The 23,661-nt window shown below is 35.8% G+C and overlaps 2 protein-coding genes across 7 annotated transcripts in view; one reads left to right on the top strand and one right to left on the bottom strand.

Annotated features, from left to right (window-relative positions):
• Window positions 1-3,063, bottom strand: part of Angptl1 (angiopoietin-like 1) — a 21,828-nt gene extending 18,765 nt beyond the window's left edge. For both annotated transcript variants that reach the window (XM_013015674.1, XM_013015673.1), the window contains exon 1: window positions 2,752-3,063. The gene's annotated coding sequence lies outside the window, so the exon portion shown is untranslated. The remainder of the gene's footprint in view (window positions 1-2,751) is intronic.
• Ralgps2 (Ral GEF with PH domain and SH3 binding motif 2) overlaps window positions 1-23,661 on the top strand; it is a 122,002-nt gene that overhangs the window by 83,836 nt on the left and 14,505 nt on the right. For 3 of the 5 annotated variants that reach the window (XM_013015667.1, XM_013015669.1, XM_013015671.1), the window contains exons 9-14: window positions 9,551-9,688; window positions 11,333-11,423; window positions 17,194-17,261; window positions 19,428-19,587; window positions 20,307-20,458; window positions 23,059-23,113. In XM_013015667.1, coding sequence (XP_012871121.1) covers window positions 9,551-9,688; window positions 11,333-11,423; window positions 17,194-17,261; window positions 19,428-19,587; window positions 20,307-20,458; window positions 23,059-23,113 — 664 coding nt within the window. The remainder of the gene's footprint in view (window positions 1-9,550; window positions 9,689-11,332; window positions 11,424-17,193; window positions 17,262-19,427; window positions 19,588-20,306; window positions 20,459-23,058; window positions 23,114-23,661) is intronic. The other 2 variants (XM_013015670.1, XM_013015672.1) reach the window with 1 other exon arrangement.

Raw genomic sequence — 23,661 nt, 5'->3', positions numbered from 1 at the left:
ACTCTACCACTTGAGCCACAGCGCCACTTCCAGCTTTTTTTCTTTTTGCTTATGTGGTGATAAGGAATCAAACCCAGGGCCTCATGCATGCAAGGCAAGCGCTCTACCACTGAGCCACCTTCCCAGCCCTGAACCAATATTTTTAACTGTATTTGTAAAGACTGTTGCTACTTGTTTTGTCAAAAAGCACATTTTATTTTTTGGTGTTTTCAATTGAGTAGTATGTTCAGAATGGATTGAGAATGAAAGTAGACAATGGAATGAATATGGAGAATTATTTTTCTTTTATTCAACCAAGACAGGGAGGATGAAGATAATATAACATTTATATCATAGCCTTCTATTGTTGACTGATAACCAAAAGCTTTCTTTAAAACTGCTTTTAACTTTCAATATTTTTATACTTGGCCATTTTAAAGACATAATTCTGGCTTGTTAAAGAGCTGTTTTATTATGCAAGAGTTGCTTAGACTAAAACAAAATTGGTAAAACATTTCTTGCTATAACTAGATTCGTGGAATTTAGCTGTAGTTTATATTTTAAAAAAAAAACTGAGGACAGTAAAAAAGCTAGCAGCTTCCTGGGTTAAATGTATACTATTTTTCCTACATATTTAACTTAGTACTGAAATCCATGTGTTTTAATTTTAATAATAGAATGGAAATTCTTGATCACGAAATTATTTAAATAATTTCTTCAACAAAACAGACTACCAAAACAAAGAAAGTTCAGAAAGTTTCATGGAACTAAAAGAATGATACCCAATGTGTATTAATGTCAGACAAATTTTAAGGAACAACTAAGGATTATTGTCCAAGACTGCATCAGTGTCATTGGAAAACAACAAAATCTAAATGCTAATCTTGATTAAAATTAAAGAATTTATTTTGTATATTACTTTAGATCATTATGGTTCCTGTAAAATTAAGTCCTAAGAAGTTAGTATGTAAAGTAGGAAACTAAGCATTGTTTCTTATTTTTAAATAAGTACCTTTATCTTTTCAAAAATATTTTGATTCTTAAAACATAGCAAAAGAGCCACATTGCTTAAGTAGTAGACTAACTACGTCATTAGTAAAGAACTTTTTAAATGTACTATTATATTTTCTAAAAATAATTCTTATTTAATATTTTTCCACATATGTTCAGTTTTAAAAGTGAAAGACCCATAAATCTGTGTTACCTCATAAAACCTTCCTGTATATGTTAAATTTTTCCTAGGTCCCAAGAGAATGTCATAAATTAGTTACCATATACTTAAGTTTAAATCTGTGTCTTTTCTTGGCTAGTTTTAGGAAAAGGAAAAAAAAGCACTATACATTTGGATTAATTTTCTTAGTACTCTTTCTTTTCATAGTTACCACATTGCCAGCTGTTAGAGAAAATAAAAGCCAGGATCCTACTTCCCTTCAGATGGTAAACTCATAGAGTTATTTAATTGGCTGTGTCATGCTCTGAAAACAGCATGAGGCAGTGAGGTTAAATTCACTGATGTTAGATGAAGAACTTATAGATTGTGAATTGTGCTGTAGGCAGAGATTAGAGAACATTTTCATCCTCTGGATACATTTCAGAAAGGAGTTAATTATTATTTGTATTGTTAGGTTTCAGGTTGATGTTTGGCTAAGGCAATGTGAAGAACTGAAGTTTATGTGAGTTCTTAAACTTTTCATAGCAAGAACAGGCAGGGAAAATGACCATTATTTTGTGTCTTGTATAGCTTCGGTATTTTATCAAAATCCTTTGTAAAATAGTGTTTAACAGAACTCTTCGCAATATTTAAGAGTTTTAAATCTTTAAGCAAAGAATATGAAAACAGAATTTTAAAAATTGTAACATGATTACTTGTTTGCTAAAAATTCTTACTGTTAAAAGGTCAGTGTTTTCAAATCATAACAAAGTGAATGAAGTGTTTAGTACTGATAACTAATTTTATATTTTTAACAATTCTTATAATAAAGCCCCCAGATAGAATACTAATAGACAATTCTTTTGTATGGTTACCAGAATTACTTCTATCTAAAAGTAGTTATTAACTTGATATCATCATAAGTAATTATATATTCTGGCCTCATTTTCTATTGTTAATGCTGAATACTTAACTTTTCATCAGTTCCAACTTTTAGGGTTGAGATTTTTGTAGGTGTATAATAAACTTTTCCAAGTAATTACAGTTTTGATACTCAAATTACTATTACATGTAAACTTCAACATCTTTAAATTCTGGATTATTGCAAGAAAAACCATAGATTTATCTTAAATCTGATTAAGAATTTGGCTTAGTATTTGGTATGTTTTAACTGAAGTTTATGCAACCCCTTTTAGTTATTTTTATATCTTTTTAGCTTTGTTTTGTAACTGTACTTTGAGGTCCAACTGTTTAAGTAATTATAAGAAAAACTAATCATGTTTACAGCTATTTAGTTTATATCGCTTTGTTGTTCATTCTTATGTTAACTCTTCAATATATAATCTGTTACTAATTAAAATTTTTTTCTAGTGTTTAGAAACCCAGCATATATATATATATATCTGTTTATAATGATATATGAGATTGAACATCAGATAATCCATTAACCATCATAACTAATACTTACATGAAATTGAAAAACAAGGCTTTTTTAAAATAACATAAATTATAAAATATTTTAAAGTTCTTTAATAGATTTTGAAGTTACTACAAACATTACTTTTCATTTAATACATACACATAGAGTATTTGGAGTAAAAATAAAAGAAATATTAAAATACCTTTTTATGTTGTTGATAAATTGAATCCAGAAAGTTGCTGCCCTTTTTCTTGATTTTAAAAAATCAGTGTAGACGTTGGTTCATCTCTGACTTCAATGGCAACTGCATTTTTTTGGTGAGGATTGTTGAATCCAACCACTAATAAGGACCTTTTCTTTTTACAATACTAATTGATTGAATTTGACAAGCCACCTATGTAACTTTTAAGTAGTGTAGTGAAGTTCTGGTCTGTGGGCTGTCTCTAATCCAGCAGTGAAAGCATTGTGGCTGCGCTCTGTCTGCCACATGGAGAAGAAGTGCAGTAACCAGCTGCAGCTGACACGAGCTGCATACACAGTACCCTTGAATACTGATTCCCTCTTTTTCCTGGTAGGCTGAAGTTCAGCCCACATATTACGTCATCAAAAATTTGCTGGAGACTAGCAGGGGAAATCTCCTCCTTAGGATTTCCTCTCTGTAGCTTTAAATAGGGTGGGGGTAGTGGGATCAGCAGGAGATTGAGTAGCTCTGAACAAGGGGAGATTGTGTGTAGGTTGAAGGAAGGGCACCATCTGGAAACAGACTATCATAGTTTAGCAGGCAATTATAAAACAAACATTTTAGTCTGTTGGCTAGAGAGCTTTTAAATTGAATACTGGGGGGAAACAGTTCTTGACTTTATTTTAGAAGTAATTGCAAGCTGATGAGTTTTTTGTTAGGATGAAAAAGAACTAGATTTGTCAAGAGGCAACAACCTAAACACTTCTTTATAGACCAGAAAAGGTTTTAAACATTTTACTTCCTGAGTTGGTATCTCAGAAGATTTTAAACTTACAAGAAAGTTGTTGGTATACCTTATCTTATTATGTAATGTTTCTTCAGCTAAAACTGCTTTTATATATACAAATGGATCCCTCTTGTCTAAATATGGTCATTCTTGTATTACTTGATATGTTGTGATTTGAAAACAGATGAACCCTGAAGGGAACAAAAAACCAGAGGTCCCATTAACTGTACTTACACAAATCTTCACCCTTTTCTGGCTGGGTTTCTTCTGCTGTATAAATACAATTCTAGAGAGGGAATAAGTATTGAATACCAACTATGCTTTTACATTTCATCAAATCAAGAAATATTAATTCAGTGGAATATGAGGAAACAGTAACTTGGCTTTGATAAGTAGTACAATTAAGATTCAAACCTCAAACTATTCTCTCATTTCATTGGGTTACATACTTGCTGAATGCTGCTTCCAGGTACAATTTTGGACTTCTGATAGACACCAGTTGCTTTCCTCTTGCATTAGTTTGTGTTTTTCTCATAGATGCCATCGATTCATATACTTTATTTAAAGTTGTTTTGGGGGGAGGAGACCTCGGAGGGTCCGCTTCGTGGGCCTGAACTCTGGGCCTGGATGCTGTCCCTCAGCTCTCAGCTCAAGGCTAGCACTCTGCCACCTGAGCCACAGTGCCACTTCCAGCTTTTTTTCTTGTTTCCTGCTTATGTGATGCTGAGGAATCAAACCCAGGGCCTCATGCATGCAAGGCAAGCACTCTACCACTGAGCCACCTTCCCAGCCCCTTTATTTAAAGTTTTGAGCTTAATTTCTACCTTTATCATAGAATTGTTTTCTTAAATTCCTATGTCATACATTTTAAAAGTAGGCCTGTAAAGGTAAATACACAAAATAAGAATGAAGCAGCTTATATGAATAAGTGAAGTAGACCAAAAGGTAACAGGAGGATGAAGGTTATGACTGGCATTGTAATGGTTTATTTTTTAAGGAATCAGCTGTTCTGGGGGTTCTTCATTATGAATGTGAAGGATTAGAAGACAGTTTTATAAGTTACTCCCATTTCTCAGGGAAAGATGGTCATTTGGATTTTTCCTATGCTCTTTTCCTGATTTTAAAAGTATTGGAACAGATGGGCAGCCAGCCTCTAACCTCTGATAGAATATATTGTTCATCATTCAGTGATTGTTTTTATTCACCAGTTTAACTTGGGTAAAAGATGAGGTAGTGAGGGCTGGGAAGGTGGCTCAGTGGTAGAGCGTTTGCCTTGCATGCTCAAGGCCCTGGGTTCGATTCCTCAGTACCACATAAGCAAAAAGAAAAAAGCCGGAAGTGGGCGCTGTGGCTCAAGTGGTAGAGCGCTAGCCTTGAGCTGAAGAGCTGAGGGACAGCACCCAGGCCCAGAGTTCAGGCCCCACGACCGGACCCAAAAAAAAAAAAGATGAGGTAGTAAATACCTTTTTAATTTGGGCACTTTGGGGGCTTTCTAATTTAAGCAGTGAGTACTGTGAATAACCAACATAGGAAATTGGAATGGCAGATATTTCAGAACAAATGATTGGTTTAACTTGTTAATTTGAAAAATGAAATCTGGCAACTCAGTTTTACACAGAGATTTAAAAGATCAGAGACGACAAGTTAGGTAGTAGCTGACGCTACAGAACCAAGATTTTGTAGAGAGATTACATGTTAACTGTGCAGATATCATGACAGACCATGGAAAATCAGGACAGAGAAGAATCAAAGGACTAAAAGGTTATGGAAGTTCAATCTGTAAAAACCAAGAAGGGAATGATTAAAATACTATTGAAAGGCTTAGAGGAGAACAAGAATGTTTAAAGATTTATAATGAGAAGGTCATCAATGCCTATGTGAGAGTAAGATTAAGTATCATAATAAAGAGATAAGAGTGTTTTGTGAATGGAAGAGTGACTAGATAAAACATAACAAATCAGTCAGTGTCCACAGTATGTTCAAAAGAAATTAGATTCCCATTTCCTGCATGAGAACAGAAATATTCACTATCTTTCTCCACTATTTCCTGTTGTACTGCAATAAATCCTTGTATCTTAAACAAAATAGAACTAATAACAAGAAGACAAGAATGGGCAAAAACTGGAATGTCACTAATCATGCAATGAAAATTGATATGAAGATATATCATTTTAAACAATATTTCCTAAAAGTAAGATTAATGATAAGAAGATAGCACAAAACTATTTTTCTGTTGAAATTTATATACTGGCAAAAGGAGTGTTGAGTTGGCACTATTAAGCATAAATTATACCTTAGAACCTTACCAATTTGGTCTCAGGAATGAATTTGGGTGTGGAAAGGTGGGTATCCTCTAGAAATTCTGTCTGTGGGTGTGGGTTTGGGTTTGGGCTTGGGTTTGGGTTTGGGTGGGTGGGTTGTAGGAAACATACACAAGAAATATCTGTAGAACATGGAGGGAGAAAGGAAGCAACTTCAAAATCTATCATGTAAAATGAGTAAATTGTGTTATAGTCACAGATTGATTTATTTTAAGGAATTACAAATGCCTTTAACCACAGAAACAAGTAACAAAACATGACTAACATTCAAAAAGCATCCTTAAAAAAAAATCTAGTGAATGTTCATGTCACCTAGAATATAGCAGGCATTTTTCTAAAATTCTACCTACCTAAAATGTGATTATCTTTGTTGTCGTTTTTGCTGATACTAAGGTTTGAATTCTTTTGCTTAACTTCCTTGATGGCAAACTACCACTTGAGCCATGCTTCCAGGCTGGCTTTTTGCTAGTTAATTGGAGATGCAGTCTTTCACACTTTATGCCAATTCTGGCTTCAAACTGTGGTCCTAGGTACCCAGTTTGAGTCCCAGTCTTGGACCAGTCCCACACACACACACAAAAAAGAAAAAAGAAAGAAAGAAATAACCAGCAGTAAGCAAAAGTAAATAATGCATTGTGGAAGGATACAGATATGCCTTGGAAAAATAAGAATATTCTTAAAATTTAGAACAGTAATGGAGGTAGGGAGGGATATAACAGTACTGGTGATGTTACAGGTTGGGAGGGGGGGTTAAGTTTTGTTTTTCGTTTTTAATTGGAAGTATTGGGGATTAAAATCAGATCCTTCCATTTGCAATGCCTCTAGACTTTTTTTTTCATTTTGTTATCAATACTGCTTTTACCCAGCCAGCTTTGGAATGTAGTACTTCTGTGTCTTCCTATCAGTTAGCTGGAGTTATAGGTGTCTACCAACACAGCCTGCTTGTTTTTAAGAGAGTCTTTATAACTTGTACTGGGTTGGCCTCAATCCTTGATGATGTGCTATCTCCAACTCCTATGTAGCTGTGATTTACAGGCATAGACCAAAACATCTAGTTGTAATTCATTTTTAAAAGTGAAATTTTATTTAAACACATGACCAATTGTGAGTTAATATATTCAGAATACTTAGTTGTCACATATGGCAGTGACTGTCATATCGGACAGCACTGTTACAGAGAGTGAATATTAACAGCTTGGATTTAAGGATAAGGTAGAAGAATGGCATGTATTGACACACTGAATGAAAGCTTAAATCCCACTCTGCATCAGATTCTTCCATGGTCTCATCAGCAGGGAATGACATTTTCATGCACAGAATCTTTGTGAAACTTCGATGCCACTTTTTCTTTTTTCTTTTTTTTTTTTTTTGTCCAAGACCAGGGTTTGAGCTCAGTATCTGCTTTTGCTCATTGGCTGGCACTTTACCATCTGAATCATACTTCCAACCCATGAAATCACTTTTAACACATCTTTTGTTGATGTACATGTGCAGTGTACCTCAAGGAACCTCTTAGGTCTACTTAGGGATGCTTCAATCCTTAAATTGTCCAGTCTTTCACAAAAATTGACAGATATTGCATTAGCTAAAGGATAATGTATGCTTTTCAATAAAATCAATACATGTCAATTTTTATTTAAATCATGAAATTTACAAGGGAGATCATTTATAATAATAATACCCATATAAGTAGTTAAGTTTCAGTGAACTTACAGTAGACCAGATACGAAATTGGTCAACATCTATGGGCCAATAGTCAGTAGACATGTGTAATTAATTCATTGGCAGTGTTTCGGTCAGTGAGTAATATTAGTTAATAATTTGTATCATTACTGTCTTCACCAAGTTGCAAAATATGGAAACACTGAAGACAGCGTAGTAGTATTTTCCCCCATTTTAAAGTCTTTCACAATTTTTCCTGACCCATATGGAGTTTATGTATGTCAGATATTACATTAAAAGTACAGTAAGTAATAAACAAGCATACCACTCCATGTTTCTCTTTCAAGGTGTTTGTTGAAGGGAGATCACAAGGGTCTTTAGAAGGGGATCAGAATTGAAAGAAGAATTGCTTTGACTCTAAAATAGGATGATTTGATGGGAGTATTGACTGTGGGGCTGAATGGTAGAAAAGACTACATGATACATTTGGAAAAAAGTAATAGCAATTACACCCCAAATCACAATATGTACTTGAAGAGAGAGAAAGGTTCATTTCTAAGATTAGAAGTGGGAAAGACTTTGGCTCTTGGTTCATTTGAAGATAGGGTGAAATAGATATTTAGGATCTATGGCTTAAGAATGCTGTACTTAGTAAAAAGAAATACTACTATAGGATGAGTTAAAGGATTGCCATGGTAACCTTTTATAGTGTATTAAGTGCCACTTGTTTTAAAGATATAATGCACAAGATTTTCTTCAAGTACAAAGCAGAGCAACTGCCATAAATGAGCTTCTAGATTGAACATGTGAAATGTTATAAGAAAATTTAAATAGACAATATAAGATCATAAAAGTGATTGTTACAGATAATATGTATGCTTATAATGTAATTTTATTTTAAACCTAGGCTACAAGTATATCTAGGAATACAGGATGATCTACTGCATCCTGACAGGTTACATGGCATTAGACACATGCTTAAAATATCTGTAGATTTTAGGTTCCTCATCTATAAAATATTTCTTTGTCTGTCTGTCTCTCAGTATGAACTTGGTTTTGAGCTTGCTAGACAAGACTCTACTGCTTGAGCCATGCCTCCCTTTATACTAGACAATTTCTAAATTCCTGTCTTAGAATTTGTAAGAAAAGTAGAAAATAGTAGACACTAAACTGTCTATGTAAGGTCCTGGGTTTGAATGGATGTAGATGTGTCTAGAAAACACTCGAGGGAGAAAATGGCAAACATAAAACATGGGTTTATGGATGTGTACTTTCAGTTCCACTTACAGAGAGCTCATGGGAGTAGAATAAGGGGAAAGTACAGAAGTATATAATTTTTTCTCCATCTATAGTGCTTTCATACATTTTACATGTGCATATAGTGAAAACTTAGATAATATTTTTAAATGAGTGACCTCATGTTCAAGACTAGCACAGCCAAATTATTTTGGGTCATCTGTATAGGTACCAAGAACATACAAAGGCTGGAAAGGTTAACTTCAACTTGTAGTCATATTAATGATTTCAGAAATCCAATTGTATATCTTTAAATTGTATGCTATTGCTACCAGATGGGGACAATTTTCAAAGTAGTTAAGACTTAAATGTCATAATAATCCTCCATCCAAGGGTATATAACTAAATTACTTCCCCTTGCTAGGCTGCTTAACTTATTCCATTTAGGTGATGGTTGAATAGATGTAAAAAGATTGAGAGATTAAAATGATTGTCTCTACCAAATAACAAAGGTAGAACTAGTTCAGTGATTCAGCTTCTTTCCATTAAGTCCCATATGTGCTAAGGTTATTCTAATTGCAGCTAAAAAATAAGAATTTATTAGGCACGTTGTTTATAAATGTGAACCGAACTCTGGAAATCTAAGCCCTGATTGGTCATATTAATATGTTAATAACTATATTCTTTTATGGCATGTTTTAAAATATATGTATATATATTTACATATATATATACATATATGTATATATATGTATAAATGAGTTTTCTCTCCCTGATTCACTTACAAGTAAGAAAACATCTAATTTTGTTTCAGGTATCTATTTATCAGATTTAACGTACATTGATTCAGCATACCCATCAACTGGCAGCATTCTAGAAAATGAGCAGAGATCAAATTTAATGAATAACATCCTTCGAATAATTTCTGATTTACAGCAATCCTGTGAATATGGTAAGTTTCTGGGAGATGATGCTAAACTATTATGCTATGAATTTCATGATAAATTTCATGATAAATCTCATTGGCCACTTTTCATACCGCAGAGAATATAACTTTCTTATTTCAGCATGTACTGGTTAGCTTTCCTTCTCTTTTTTCTGGTTGTTGTTGTTTTTTTATGTTGAGCAGTTGACTTCTAACTCCTAGGTGCAAGTGATCTTTTTGCTTCAGCTTCCTGAGTAATGCATGCATCACTGTGCCTTGCATAAAGTGCTTTTTAGGATGTTCTTAAGGACTGAAATGTTTTATATTTAAATTTTGATGTTGAAGAACACTAAATTCATATTATCTAAAATATTTCAAGCTAACTTTGCACATGTACATCTGTACTTGTAAGAAACTTATTTAAAGTGTGGAAGAGATGATAGACTCTTACTGAGAGTTAAAAATTCTTTTATTCTGCCTTGTTTTGTGTGTGCCGGACCTGTGGCTTGAATTCAGGGCCTGGGTAGTGTCCTTAAGTTTTTTTGTTTAAGGCCAGTGCTCTAACCACTTGAGTCACAGCTCCACTTCTACTTTTAGGTGGTTAATTGGAAATAAGTCTCCAGAAGTTTCTTTTCTTTTTTTTTTTGTTCGTGGGGCCTGAACTCTGGGTTTAGATGCTGTTGCTCAACTTTTCAGCTCAAAGCTAGCGCTCTACCACTTGAGCCACGGTGCCACTTCCAGCTTTTTCTGCTTATATGGTGCTGCGTCGAACTCAGGGCCTCATGTTTTCAAGACAAGCACTCTATCATTGAGCCAACTTCCCAGCCCTCCAGGAGTTTCTTTTCTGGGCCAACTTCAAATCACAATAGTCAGAAGTAAGCCTCCTGAGTAGATAGGATTATAGCTCCTGCCTTATTCCAATGCCAGTTTCCATGCTAACTTAAATCTTTTTGAAATTCATAATGAGTAGTGACCCACAGAGCTGGAAAACAAGTTGTTTAAAAGAAAAATTAAGCCAGGTACTGGTGGCCTATAATCCTAGCCACTCAGGAGGCTAAGATATGAAGATCATGGTTCAAAGCCAGCCAGAGCAGGAAAGTCTGTGAAACTTTTTTTGGTTGGTCTTGGAGCCTGAACTCTGGGCCTGGACGCTGTCCCTCAGCTCTAGTGCTCTACCACTTGAGCCACAGCACCACTTCTGGCCTTTTCTGCTTATGTGGTGCTGAGGAATCGAACCTAGGGCCTCATGTATACAAGGCAAACACTCTACCACTGAGCCAATTTTCCAGCCCGTCTGTGAAACTCTTATTTCCAATTAATCACCAGAAAATCAGAAGTGGTGCTGTGGCTTAGATCGGGTAGAGTACTAGCCTTGAGCAGAAAGAGCTCAGGGAGAGTGCCCAAGCCCTAAGTTCAAGCCCCACAACTGACCAAAAATGAAAAATTAAGTGCCGTATTACACAGATTTTATGCTTAAGTATAATCATATTGAAGTCTCTGATTTTTTTTTTTTTTACATCATGGAAAATTGGGAAGTCGCTGATTTTTTTACTATGAAATTTCTTAAATATGTAGAACTTCCTAATTGGAGTCCTTTAAGAAAAAGTCTGTCTTTTAAATTTCTGGTTAAGATACACTTTATTGGATAATTACTTATCACATTTTGCCTAGATATTCCAATGTTGCCTCATGTCCAAAAATACCTGAACTCGGTCCAATACATAGAAGAACTACAAAAGTTTGTGGAAGACGATAATTACAAGTAGGTTGGATCTTCAAAATTGGTTTGTACTTTGTCCTATCCTTCTTTCTTCCATATCCGTGTATTTAAACATCTAAGTCCTACATCTACAGAAGTGCCTAATCCAGTGTTACATTAACCAAATCATATTTCCTTTTAGTCACTTGCTATAATTGAGTCAAACATACAAATATTCATTGTTCCCTTTATTAAAGAGTATTATACTTTATCAAACTTTAGACAGCTGTTTGATAATTCAGATTCCCCTATATATTTAGTCAATCTTTATGGAAATATATCTTTTAATGAACAAATTAATGAAACAGCTTATAAAATAGAAAAATTTCTCCTTTTAATGGTAATTTTTAGACACATCTTGAAGATTGTTTTCATGGATTGCAACACTATTAAACTTCATGTCTCTGAGTTACTGTTTATTTTTCCAATACAGCACTATACTTACCTTCTCTTCTGTATTAAAGATTTTAAAAATCTAGACCAGGCACTGGTTGCTCACATCTGTAATCCTAACTACTAACAGAGGTAGGGAGGATTGCAGTTCAAGGAAATACCCCACTCACATCAATAGCTGTTATCCCAGTTACAAAGAAGACAGAGAAGCTGCATGCCGGTGGCTCACACCTGTAACCCTAGCTACTCAGGAAGCTGAGATCTGAGGATCGTGGTTCAAAGCCAGCAGGGGCAGGAAAGTCTGTGAGATTCTTATCTCCAATAAACCACTAGAAAACCAGAAGTAGTGCTGTGGCTCAAGTGGTAGAAAGCTAGCCTTGAGCTGAAGAGCTGAGGGACGGTGCCCAGGCCCAGAGATCAAGCCCCACAACCTGCAGGAAAAAACAAAGACAGAGATGGAGATGCTTGTGGTTCCAGGCCAGTCAAAACAAGTTCTGGAAGCATGACTAAAGCAAAGAACATCTGCCTAGCAAAGCATAAAGCTCAGAGTTCAAACCCGTTAACTCCCCTAACCCCCACCCCCTGTGCAGATAGCTGATATCTATGTCTCTCTGTTTACTATGCCAGTTTTGCCCAGCACAGGGCTTGTTTTTGTAAAATTAACCCTTTTTTTTCATCTTTCAGTTTTAGTGTTTTATATCATGACTACCAGTTTCCTTTCAGTAGGCAGGGGAAAAGAACTTACTTTTCATGAGGTTTTACAACTTTGATTTGTTAATAAAATTTGTTTTATCTTTGAGATTTTTTTAACAGGGATATGTTCTGTTATTCTAGTTAGTCTCAACTCTTGAGTTCAAGCTTGCTGAGTGTCTGGGACTCTAGGCACTTTTCACCAGGCCCAGATTTTTCCTTAGCTTTTATACTGTCAGTTGTTCTGAAGCTTTTAAATTGAATTTGTTGCCTTCTGGCATAAAGAACCAAAAAAAAAGCTGTTGATCAATAGTGTGTTAGGGGAGAAGGGAGGAAGAGAAAGACATAGAGAGGGTTATTTTAAGCAAAATATAGTGTGTGCATGTCTGAAACACCATAGTAAAATCCACTAGTGAAATTAATGCACATTAAAAACATAAATTTGATGTCTTCCAAAAATATTTTTCCAGATAAAAGGCATATTTAAATTTTTCTGTCAAAGTGAAAAATTAATGTTTTTCAGAATATTTCCTTAACCTTTTTGATTAACGATTATTAACTTCCTTATTCATAGGTTTTAGCAATCTTTTTTTTAATTCTGTGGAACAGAATCCTATTGAAACACTAGAAAATTACAAAAAAAGAGCTAGAAATTGACTTTTCTTCAGTATTAAGTATTTCAAGAGGTTCTAAATGTGTTTAAATTTTATTAATGTTTGTGACAGGTAATTTTTTTTTCTTGCTTGAACTCAGGGCCTGGGCACTGTCCCTGAGCTTCTTTTTCTTCAAGGCTAGGACTCAATGACTTGAGCCTCAGTACCACTTCCAGCTTTTTCTGTGTATGTGGTACTAAGGAATCAAACCCAGGGCTTCATGCATGCTAGGCCAGCACTCTACCACTAAGCCACCTTCCTAGTCCAAAATTTTGTTAATGTTTGTAAACAACTTTATTGCCATCTTTATCTCTATCCCAAAATATTAACCCTTTATAGTCCATAGCAACTTTTATTTTATAAAACTTTTTTTGTATGTGCCAGTATTGGGGCTTGAACTCAGAGTCTTGGCTCTTGCTCAGCCTTTTAGATTGTGGCTAGCACTCTGCCACTTTAGCCATACCTCTATTTCCCACTTTTTGCCAGTTACTTGGAGATAAGAGTCTCATGGATTTTTTGCTTAGGCTAGCTAAAACCAAAATCCTCAGATCTCAGCCTCCTTCCTGAGTAGCAAGGATTGTATGTGTGAGTAACTGGCACCCACTTATAAAACATTTTTACATAGTATATCACTTGGGGGCTGGAAGGTGGCTCAGTGGTAGAGTGCTTGCCGTGCATGTACAAGCCCCTGGGTTCAATTCCTCAGTACCACATAAGCAGAAAAGGCTGGAAGTGGCGCTGTGGCTCAAGTGGTAAATCGCTAGCCTAGAGCTGAAGAGCTGAGGGACAGCGCCCAGGCCCAGAGTTCAGGTCCCACAACCAACAACAAAAAACCATAGTATATCCCTTGGGTTGAATTGTACTAGGATTTGAAAAGGCCTTGCACTTGCTAGGCAGGTTCCCTACTGCTCGAGCCATACCTATAGCCATATTTTTTTGTTTTTAGTTATTGTTCAAATAAGAGTCTCGTATTTATGACCAGGCTGACCTGGACTGCAATCCTCCTTATTTATACTTTGCACGGAACTAAACTCACAGTTACATGCCACCACTTTTAGTTGCAGAACTTGAGACAGGGTCAATCCTCCTGATCTCAGCTTCCTCAGTAACTAGGATTAGTATGAATTACTGTGCCAATCCCCCAACCCTTTTTGTATATGTCTGCCAGTACTAGGGCCCTTGTGCTCTTAGGTAGCTAGTTTTCTGACGGCAGACATACTACCACTCAGTCTTGCCTCCAGCACTACTTTTTGCTGGTTAATGGGACTTTTCTGCTCAGGTTGGCTTCAAACCATGACCCTCCATGTCTCCATCTCCTGAGTAGCTAGGGTTACAGTGATGTGCCACCAGACCCCAGCTGGTGAAATATATAAGACCCTTCAGTGATGAGCTTTTTAAGGCCAGAGTTCTTTCACAAATGTGTTGCCCTCTGTTGTAAGCTTTTCAAGTTTGATGAACTGTCATATTTACCACTTCATATTTTTCCATTTTTCTAGTTACTCGTTCAAAACTCTTACCTAATATTTACATTTTGTCCAGTAAGACAGACAGACATCTTAATACTTGACATGCTTACCTATTTAAAAATTATTCATCCTACTCAGGAATCTAACTGGATTTCTTTTTTTTTCTAACTGGATTTCTTTACGTTAAAAAAAAAAGAAAAAAGCCGGAAGTAGTGCTGTGGCTCAAATGGTAGAGCGCTAGCCTTGAGCTGAATAGCTGAGGGACAGCGCCCAGGCCCAGAGTTCAGGCCCCACGACTGGACCCAAAACAAAAACAAAACAAAACAAAAAAAAGTTGTAGAGCACTAACTTTGAGCAAAAGAGCCCAGGGACAGTGCCCAGGCCCTGAGTTCAAGCCCCATGACTGACCCCCCAAAAAAGCAATTGTGTGCTGTAAGCCCAACTAAATATTGTGGGAAGTTAAAGAATTTTAAAGACAAAAACCAAGAAAATAGTTAAGAAGTTGGTGACTTAGATCAGTGTTAGAGTACTTGGCTAGCGCAAGGCCCTGGGTTCAATACTCAGCAACACCACCAAAAAATAAATATGGTTCTGTGTATATGTGTGTGCGTGGGCACCAATCCTGGGGCTTGAACTCAGGGCCGACGTCTTCTCCCTGAACTTTTTTTTGCTCAGCCAGTACTCTTCCACTTGTGCCATGGTTCCAATTTTGTCTTTTTGGTAGTTAATTGGAGATACAAGTCTTATGGACAATCTTTCCTGGGCTGGCCTTGTACCTCAATCCTTAGGTGCCCTACCACACCTTTCTTTCTAAAAGTTGAGTTAATTAATTAGTTGAATGGTTAGTTCTGAATAACATGTTTTTGAAATTTGCAGTGTTGCAGTTAAATCAATACTCATCCAGTAACTAAATGTATATTAAATATTATACGTGATTGCTCCTGAATTTTTTGTTTTTACTTTTTTAATAGTTACACAAAGGGGTTTCAGTTCCAAAGTTTAATGTATCTTGATCAGTGTCATCCCTTTCATCATGCTCTCCTCCATTCCAACTCATATAGGAACTTAGATCATCTTTTAGTTGATCACCACATCTCTTTAAATATATTGAACTATTTGATACCTTTGGTGTTGTTAAAGAGACTTTTGTGACCCGTTTTATGTTGAAGATTCCTCATTAGCATATATTACAAAATGGAGGTTTTGTCCTCCTTCTATATGTACCCCATCAACCTTACTCCCTCATTTTCCTTTGTTCCCCCTTTGCCTCTTCCTAAGACAACTTCAATAGATTTCCTTTTTTTGGGAGGGGTCCAGTCATGGGGCCTGAACTCTGGGCCTGGGCAGTCCCTCAGCTCTTCAGCTCAAGGCTAGCACTCTACCACTTGAGCCATAGCGCCACTTCTGGCTTTTTCCTTTTTGCTTATGTGGCTAGCGCTCTACCTCTTGAGCCACAGCGCCACTTCTGGCTTTTTCCTTTTTGCTTATGGTGCTGACGAATCAAACCCAGGGCCTCATGCATGCAAGGCAAGCACTCTACCACTGAGCCACCTTCCCAGCCCTCAATAGATTTCTTTATTCTAGTTTCATACATGCATATAAAGTACTTCAATATTATTTTATTTTTATTTTTTCACCAGTCCTGGGGCTTGAACTCAGGGCCTAGGCACTATCCCTGAGGGGTTTTTTTGGGGGGGGGATGTTTGTGCTCAAGACTAACACATTATTACTTGAGCCACAGAGACACTTCAGTATTTCAGTTGTATATTTTCCCTCTTTATTGACCTTTTCCCCCTTCCCATTATTACCTGTGACTTGTGTTAAACATTTTGATGTCTTCCTCCCCTCTTCAGTATTTCCTAGAATGACCATAAGATTAGCTTTCTATGAAAAAAAACAGAAGGTTTAACACCTTCAGGGGAGGAGAGTGTCTCTAGGGCTTGAATTTAGAGCCTGCCCCTGTCCCTGAGAGTGAGAGAGAGAGAGAGAGAGAGTGTGTGTGTGTGTGTGTGTGTGTGTGTGTGTTGTTGTTGTTGTTGTTGTTGTTGATGCTCAAGGCTAGCACATTATCACTTGAGCTATAGTACCACTTCTAGTTTTTGGTGATTATTGGAGATTCAGAGTATCATGGACTTTCCTGCCTAATCCTCAGCGCTCAACCTCCTGAGTTAAGTTTACAGGCATGAGCCACTGGTGCTGAGCAAGATATAACCATCTTTAAGATTACTCTGAACTGAGCACTATCTACTTAGGAAGCTGAGAAAAGGATCATGGTTTGAGGCCAGCCTGGACAAAAGTCTGAAAGACCATTTCCAGAATGACCAGTAAAAAGTCAGGCTGGAGATGTGGCTAAAGAAGAACACTATTCAAGCAAGCGAACAAATTGAACAAGACCTTGGAGTTAAAATCCAAACACCTCAAACAAACTCATGAATTATTCATGAAGAAAAATATACAGCTCAATTGTTTTATTAAAATGCTTTTAGTTTTTTGTGTGAAAATACATGATTTTAATATTATTTTATCAAATGATAATCACTTTATGTGTGTGTTTTCTTTTTTAAAATTCAGGCTGTCATTAAAGATAGAACCAGGAACAAGCACACCACGTTCTGCTGCTTCCAGGGAAGATTTAGTAGGTTAGTGCATAGCTTCTTTCTCATTACCAATTAATGATCCAAATAATTTCAAAGCAGGTAACTTCAAAGTACATCTTATGTTCAGAATTTTACTCAGTCCTGAGTATTTTGGTTTTTAATTAAAAAGTAACTTGCAGGTTATTAATGTTTATTAATAAATATTTTTTAATCAAGGAGAGCATGTAACATGTTAATAAGAATTTATAAATATTCTATTCATTTAAGAATTATTAGTGTTCTACTCAGTGAAGGTTGGTTACACTAGAAATGTATGTTGTCTCTGTGGGATATTCTGTTTTTTATATTACTGAGTCTATTTTAGCAATTAATTTTAAGTTTATTTCAGTATTGGGACAAGGACTAAAAATATAAAAATCAAATCATAGTCCATGCTGTTGCTTTCTAATGGTGATGTTACTTATTTGGAAGGAGATACTTATACTACAATTTTAAAAAATATTGAGAAGTACCTATTTAAAATTGCTAATACAGACTGTCAAAATAACCTTCCTATTGTATATTCTAAAAAACATTTGAAGGCTTAGCTGATATATGAGGAATCAAGGAAACATTTTGACAGTTTGGATGAGGAAAAGCCTTCCAAGTAGAGGAAAATACTTTAAGGTCATTTCTTATTTGGCGCTTTCCTTTTCCTTTAATGGAGTTTGAACACAAAGCATCACACCTGCTAGACTGACACTTTTATCACTTAAGCCATGTCTCCAGCCTTGAATTTTGATGGTTATTTTGGAGATGGAGTCTAGCAAACAACAGCCAATTGGCCTGGACTGCCCTCAAACTTTGATCCTCCAAGTCACAGCTTCCTAAGTAGCTAGAATTGCAGGCATGTGCCACTGGCTCCCAGTCAAATTTAAATACCTTAAATGTGCTTTTTATTTTGATTTTGTGATACAGAGCAAGCTGTCCTCAAGCTCAAAGTCCTACTCTATTCCCTTCCCCAGTGCTGGTATTACAGGTTTTAGCTACAGTGCCCAGCTTTTTTTTTTTTTTTTCATCCTTAGAGTGATATATTGCAAAGCTATGTACTTTGGAGTTTTTTATTTCCATAAGCTTGAACAATATCAGTACAGATAATAATTTTTAATATATCCTACATATTTTTTACATAAAAAGAAGCTGAAACCATGAGTAAAGAAGCATGTATAAGTCCAGTGCCAGGGGCTGGGGGTTTAGCTCAGCGGAAGAGCGCCTGCAAGTGGCTCATGCTGGTAATCCAACTACTCAGGAGACTGAGGTCTAAGAAGTGCCATTCAAAGCCAGCTCAGGCAGGAAAGTCTGAGACTGTTATCTCCAATAAACTACTCAAAATAAGCCACAAGTGGAGATGTAAATCAAGTGGTAGAGCATTAATGAGCCTTGAGCAAAGGAAGCTCAGGAAAGCACCCAGACCCTGAGTGACAGCCCCAGGACCAACACAAGGAAAGAAAGAGAGAGAAAGGAAGGAAGGAAGGGAGGGAAAGAAAGCGAAAGAGAGAGAGAGAAAGAAAGAGAGAAAGGAAAGAAAGAAAGAAAGAAAGAAACTGTGTAAAATCAAAAACACTGAGAGCCAGGCCCCAGTGGCTCATGCCTGTAATCCTAGCTACTCAGGAGGCTGAAATCTGAGGATCACAGTTCAGAGCCAGCCTGAGCAGGAAAGTCCATGAGACTCATCTCCAATAAACCGCTAGAAAACTGGAAGTGGCCCTGTAGCTCAAGTGGTAGAGTGCTTGCCTTGAGCTGAAGAGCTGAGGGACAGCTCCCAGGTCCAGAGTTCAAGCACCATGACCTACCAAAAAAAAAAAAAAACACTGAACCTAGGACTCAGAATTCTTGGATAATTAGCCCAGATTTTGTCTGTGAGGTAAGATCCTGAGATGTCTTCTAATTCTTCTGTCTTCCTATATAAATAGAAAAGATATTTATACATGTAAGTTAGATAGAAATTAATGTATTTTTGTATGGCTTGAGATTCTTGGTTGTACAACTTTGAAAATAACTCATGAAGTTAAATCAGTTAAGCAGAAGCAAACATTATTATTACCTTAAAATTTAAACCACACTTAATATTTTATGTCACGGTATTAAAAATAAAACAAACCTTTAAGACAATGTAAAAATTTCCTTCCCCCCTCCGTCCCTCCCTCTCTGTTTTAATTTAATGTTCAGGTCCTGAAGTAGGAGCATCACCACAGAGTGGTAGGAAGAGTGTGGCTGCAGAAGGAGCCCTGCTCCCTCAGACACCCCCGTCCCCTCGGAGCCTGATTCCACATGGACACAGGAAGTGCCATAGCCTGGGCTATAAGTCAGCATCTGAATTTTGTTTGTGGTTGGAATTATTTATTAATTAGTAAATAAATTCTATATGTTTATTAAATAGAAAATAGTGATTTTGCTAACAATACTAGTCAAACATATTGTTTGCCCACAAGCATTTTATTTCTTCATTTGCTTAAATTTGTAAATAAGCTGTTCGCAACAGTGCCTTTGTTTCCTTTACAGTCATAAACAGTTGTCTTAACTAAAATAAATAATAAAATCCAGGGGCTGGGTGGGGGGGAAAAATCCAAAGAGTTATTCTCACTAAAGATAAAGAAAGGAAAACTGATTTGTTGTTGTTATTTAACTTCATTAGTTGTATAATAATGTATTCTCAAAAAGGGATCCATGCTTACCTGTGTATGATTTTTGTGAGATTTTAACAATTCTATACAAATGAATGTTAAAACAGTGTTATTCATGGACCTGAGATTCCAGATGAAATTAAAGTATATGATAGTTATATAAGTAGATGTGATGAGGTTTCATATACAGTTTTCTTTACACTGTTAGTTTGAGTCTTTCTTGGTGGCAACTACATGTTTGTTCTTATAAAAGTTGAGAGTTTAAGATAGAAGATAAATCTTTTTAATCTTCAAGTAGTTGTACAGCAGGGTTTCAGTTCAACCAGAAATGTTTATATCCTGAATTTTTCATATAAAAGTACTTTTTATATCCTAAATTAGTAATATAGTAAAAGCTATGAAAAATTTTTCTTTTTATTTCCAGTTTTATTCATAAAATGAACACAGCAGAGTTTAAGAGTGCAACATTCCCAAATGCAGGCCCAAGACATCTGTTAGATGATAGTGTCATGGAACCCCATGCTCCATCTCGAGGCCAAGCTGAAAGTTCTACTCTTTCCAGTGGAATATCAATAGGTGAGAAACATTTCTCAGAGTGCTCCTATTTGCAAAAGATGAAAATTTAAACAAAACTCAGTTGAGAAAGAAGTCATAGCCAGGTTTCAGTGGCTGTGTCTATAATCCTAACTATTCAGGAGGCTGAGATCTAAGGATCTTGGTTGGAAGTCAGCCTAGGCAGAAAAGTCCATGAGACTCCTATCTGCAGTTAACCACAAAAAAAAAGCCAGAAGTGAAGCTGTGGCTTAAGTGGTAGAGCACTAGCCTTGAGCAAAAAAGAGCTCAGAGACAGTGCCCAGGCCCTGAGTACATGCCCCAGGACCAAGAAAAAATGAGGGGTGGGGACAGGAAGGAGGATGAACTGTTGAAGGAAACAATAAGACTGATAAGGAAGAAGAGGGGAAAGGAATCACAAATACCAAGTGTCTCAAAGAAGAGGGAAATACTAAATTATCAGTATCAGGTACAAAAATGAGAATGAAAACACTGCATTAGCAGCTTATAAAGTGAAAGGGTTTATTGTTTTAGAGGATTTAGTCCATGATCAGTTGGCCTTCTTGCAGCACATCCAAACAGAAGCATGTAACATAGCAAGATTGCTCACCACATGGTCAGAAACTAAAAGAAGAGATTAGAGTCCCATCATGACCCCCTGTAACAAAGACTAATTTCAGGCTGGAGACCAGGCTTTTAGTACATGTTTTAGTACATGTTATCTTTGGGTAACATTCCATTCAAACTAACAAATTGGCACACATCTGCAATCCCTGCACTCTGGAGAGTAAGGCAGGAGGATTTCAAATTGGAGGCCAGAATGAGCTATACAAGGGTGTCTTTAAAAAAAAAAAAAAAACAGAACTTGCTGGGCGCCGGTAGCTCATGCCTGTAATCCTAGTTACTCAGGAGGCTGAGATCTGAGGATCGAGGTTCAAATTAATATTCTCAGCATGTGTTAAATAGCCTGTGTGCAAATACAATCTCAATTCTAAAAGTAATAATACACAGAATTGTTTTGCAAATTGTTTTTCCCAGTTTGTTGTATTATGAAATTTAGCATGCTACTTAGAACAAAAAATAAGTTTTTTAAATTACAGCATTGGGTTACAGCTTACCTTTATTTCTTTGCTGTACCATTCCTGTATGATACAAAAACTTATGCCATGCCAAATGCATTGGAGAAGTTTCCTATTATTATTGTTAGCAAACATTATTTGTACAATATATTGTTCATTATGACCTTTCCATATCCTACAGTGTATCCCGATCAAACTCACTTCCTAACACTCTCTTACTCCACTCCCCTTTAAAACCATTTTAATAAATTTCATTTTTCTATTTTCATACATGCAAACAAAGTACTTTGACAATATTCATCCTTATTTACTCTCTTCTCCCACTAATACTCAAACCTCCTCAACCCATCAGAGCCTTTTTTTTACTACTTCCTGTCATTTTTTTAGTATGTACTAACAGTAACAAAGAGGTTTATACCATGGTATTTCAGATGTTTATATATTATATTATGATCAGAATAATCCTCCCTACTGCTTTCTCTTTCTCCACTCAACAAAGCCCCCTACTGCTAACAGCTTCCATTGAGATTCATAAAAGAGTATTAATCAGTCACTTATAATTGACACTTTATAGTATTAGAGTTTGAGTCTCTTAAGGAACCATGGTTGTAAAAGTTTGGTGGAGAATTCAACTTGACATTAGTTTTAATTTTATTGAGAGCCAAAATTATCTTTAACTTACACAAATCTTCAAATTCATCCTCCTCAGGTTTTTTTTTCCCCACCTAACTAAGTTTCTATTTGAAGACCATTTTAACTGATAACACAGCTATAGAGGAAATTGTCGTTTTGTCTATAGAAAAATTTGAAAATATTAGAGATCCTATCTTTTTCAGTCTCATTTCTAAGACAAATTAATTTCATTAAGCTTTTTATCCTTAGGGTAAGTACAAAATTGAAATAAGTATGCCTTGAACTTCTTGGGATTCTATCATTATTTTATTCCTGAGTTGGGACAAACTGAAAAAGAAAAATTGTGTAATATATACATTCTCTGGTAGAAATACTGTTCTTTGGTTTTGGTTTTGTTTTTTTGGTTTTTTTTTTTTTTTTGTGCTAGTCCTGGGTTTGAACTCAGGGCCTGAGTACTGTTCCTGGTCTTTTATGCTCAAGGTTAGAGCTCTACCACTTGAGCCACAGCTCCATTTCTGGGTTTTTTGGTGTTTAATTAGAGATAAGAGTCTCAGGAATTTTCCTGCCTGGACTAGCTTCAAACTTGATCCTTAGATCTGAGCCTCCTAAGTAGCTAGGATTACAAGAGTGAGCCTATGGTGTCCAGTACAAATATTTTTTTTAATGTAATAAACGTAAGCTATAATTAGGCATGAAAAAATGTTACTTTGTTACCTTAGTCTTGTCAGTTGTACTCTAATGTATTGCAAATAAACTTAACAGCAGTAATACTAGAATAATAATATATAAATGATAGACTAAAATGAAGATTATCATTTTATAGCACCAGTGAAAATGTATTTGTAAATTATAAAATCCAAACTGAAAAAAACAATTCTGATGTTGAAAAACTAGAATAACTTTTGATTTTAGGTAGCAGTGATGGTTCTGAACTAAGTGAAGAGACCTCATGGCCTGCTTTTGAAAGGTAAGAGAAATTGCTAAACTGCTTGGAATTTATTTTGTATGTCCCAAAGGATATGATAAAATGAATTTGAAGAAACATTTATTACGTGTCTCTGACTAAAGTTTCTTGCCAACAGAAGAAGTTAGTTATTGATACTTAAGTCTGGGATTGTAAGTAATGGCTCTTGGTAGTCTGTTAATTTGGTGTCTTTACATGTGTATTTGAATTTTAAGTACATTTTATTTGTAAGTTAAATTTTTCAATAATTTCAATGCTAACAGTTTCAATAATAAGATAGTTAACTTCTGTTATAAAATTATTACTTTATATTACTTTAGGTCTTGGTAACTCAAGAAATTTTAAAACACTTAGGGGAATGATCAACTTTACTGCTTTGTCAAAGGCAAAATGAGTTGGTAAATTTTAAAGTATATGATATTTGAATGTAAGTGGTCATTAATTGAAATTGTGCCAAGTATATATTATAGTAGCTTATAAAGAATATAATTTGTATTTTTTTTTTTTTTTGTCGGTCATGGGGGCTTGAACTCTGGGCCTGAATGCTGTCC

Source organism: Dipodomys ordii, unplaced genomic scaffold, assembly GCF_000151885.1.
Source record: "Dipodomys ordii isolate 6190 unplaced genomic scaffold, Dord_2.0 Scaffold27, whole genome shotgun sequence".
Lineage (NCBI taxonomy): Eukaryota > Metazoa > Chordata > Mammalia > Rodentia > Heteromyidae > Dipodomys > Dipodomys ordii.
Note: the sequence above shows the minus strand (reverse complement) of the source record. Positions and strands in the feature narration are given on the sequence as shown.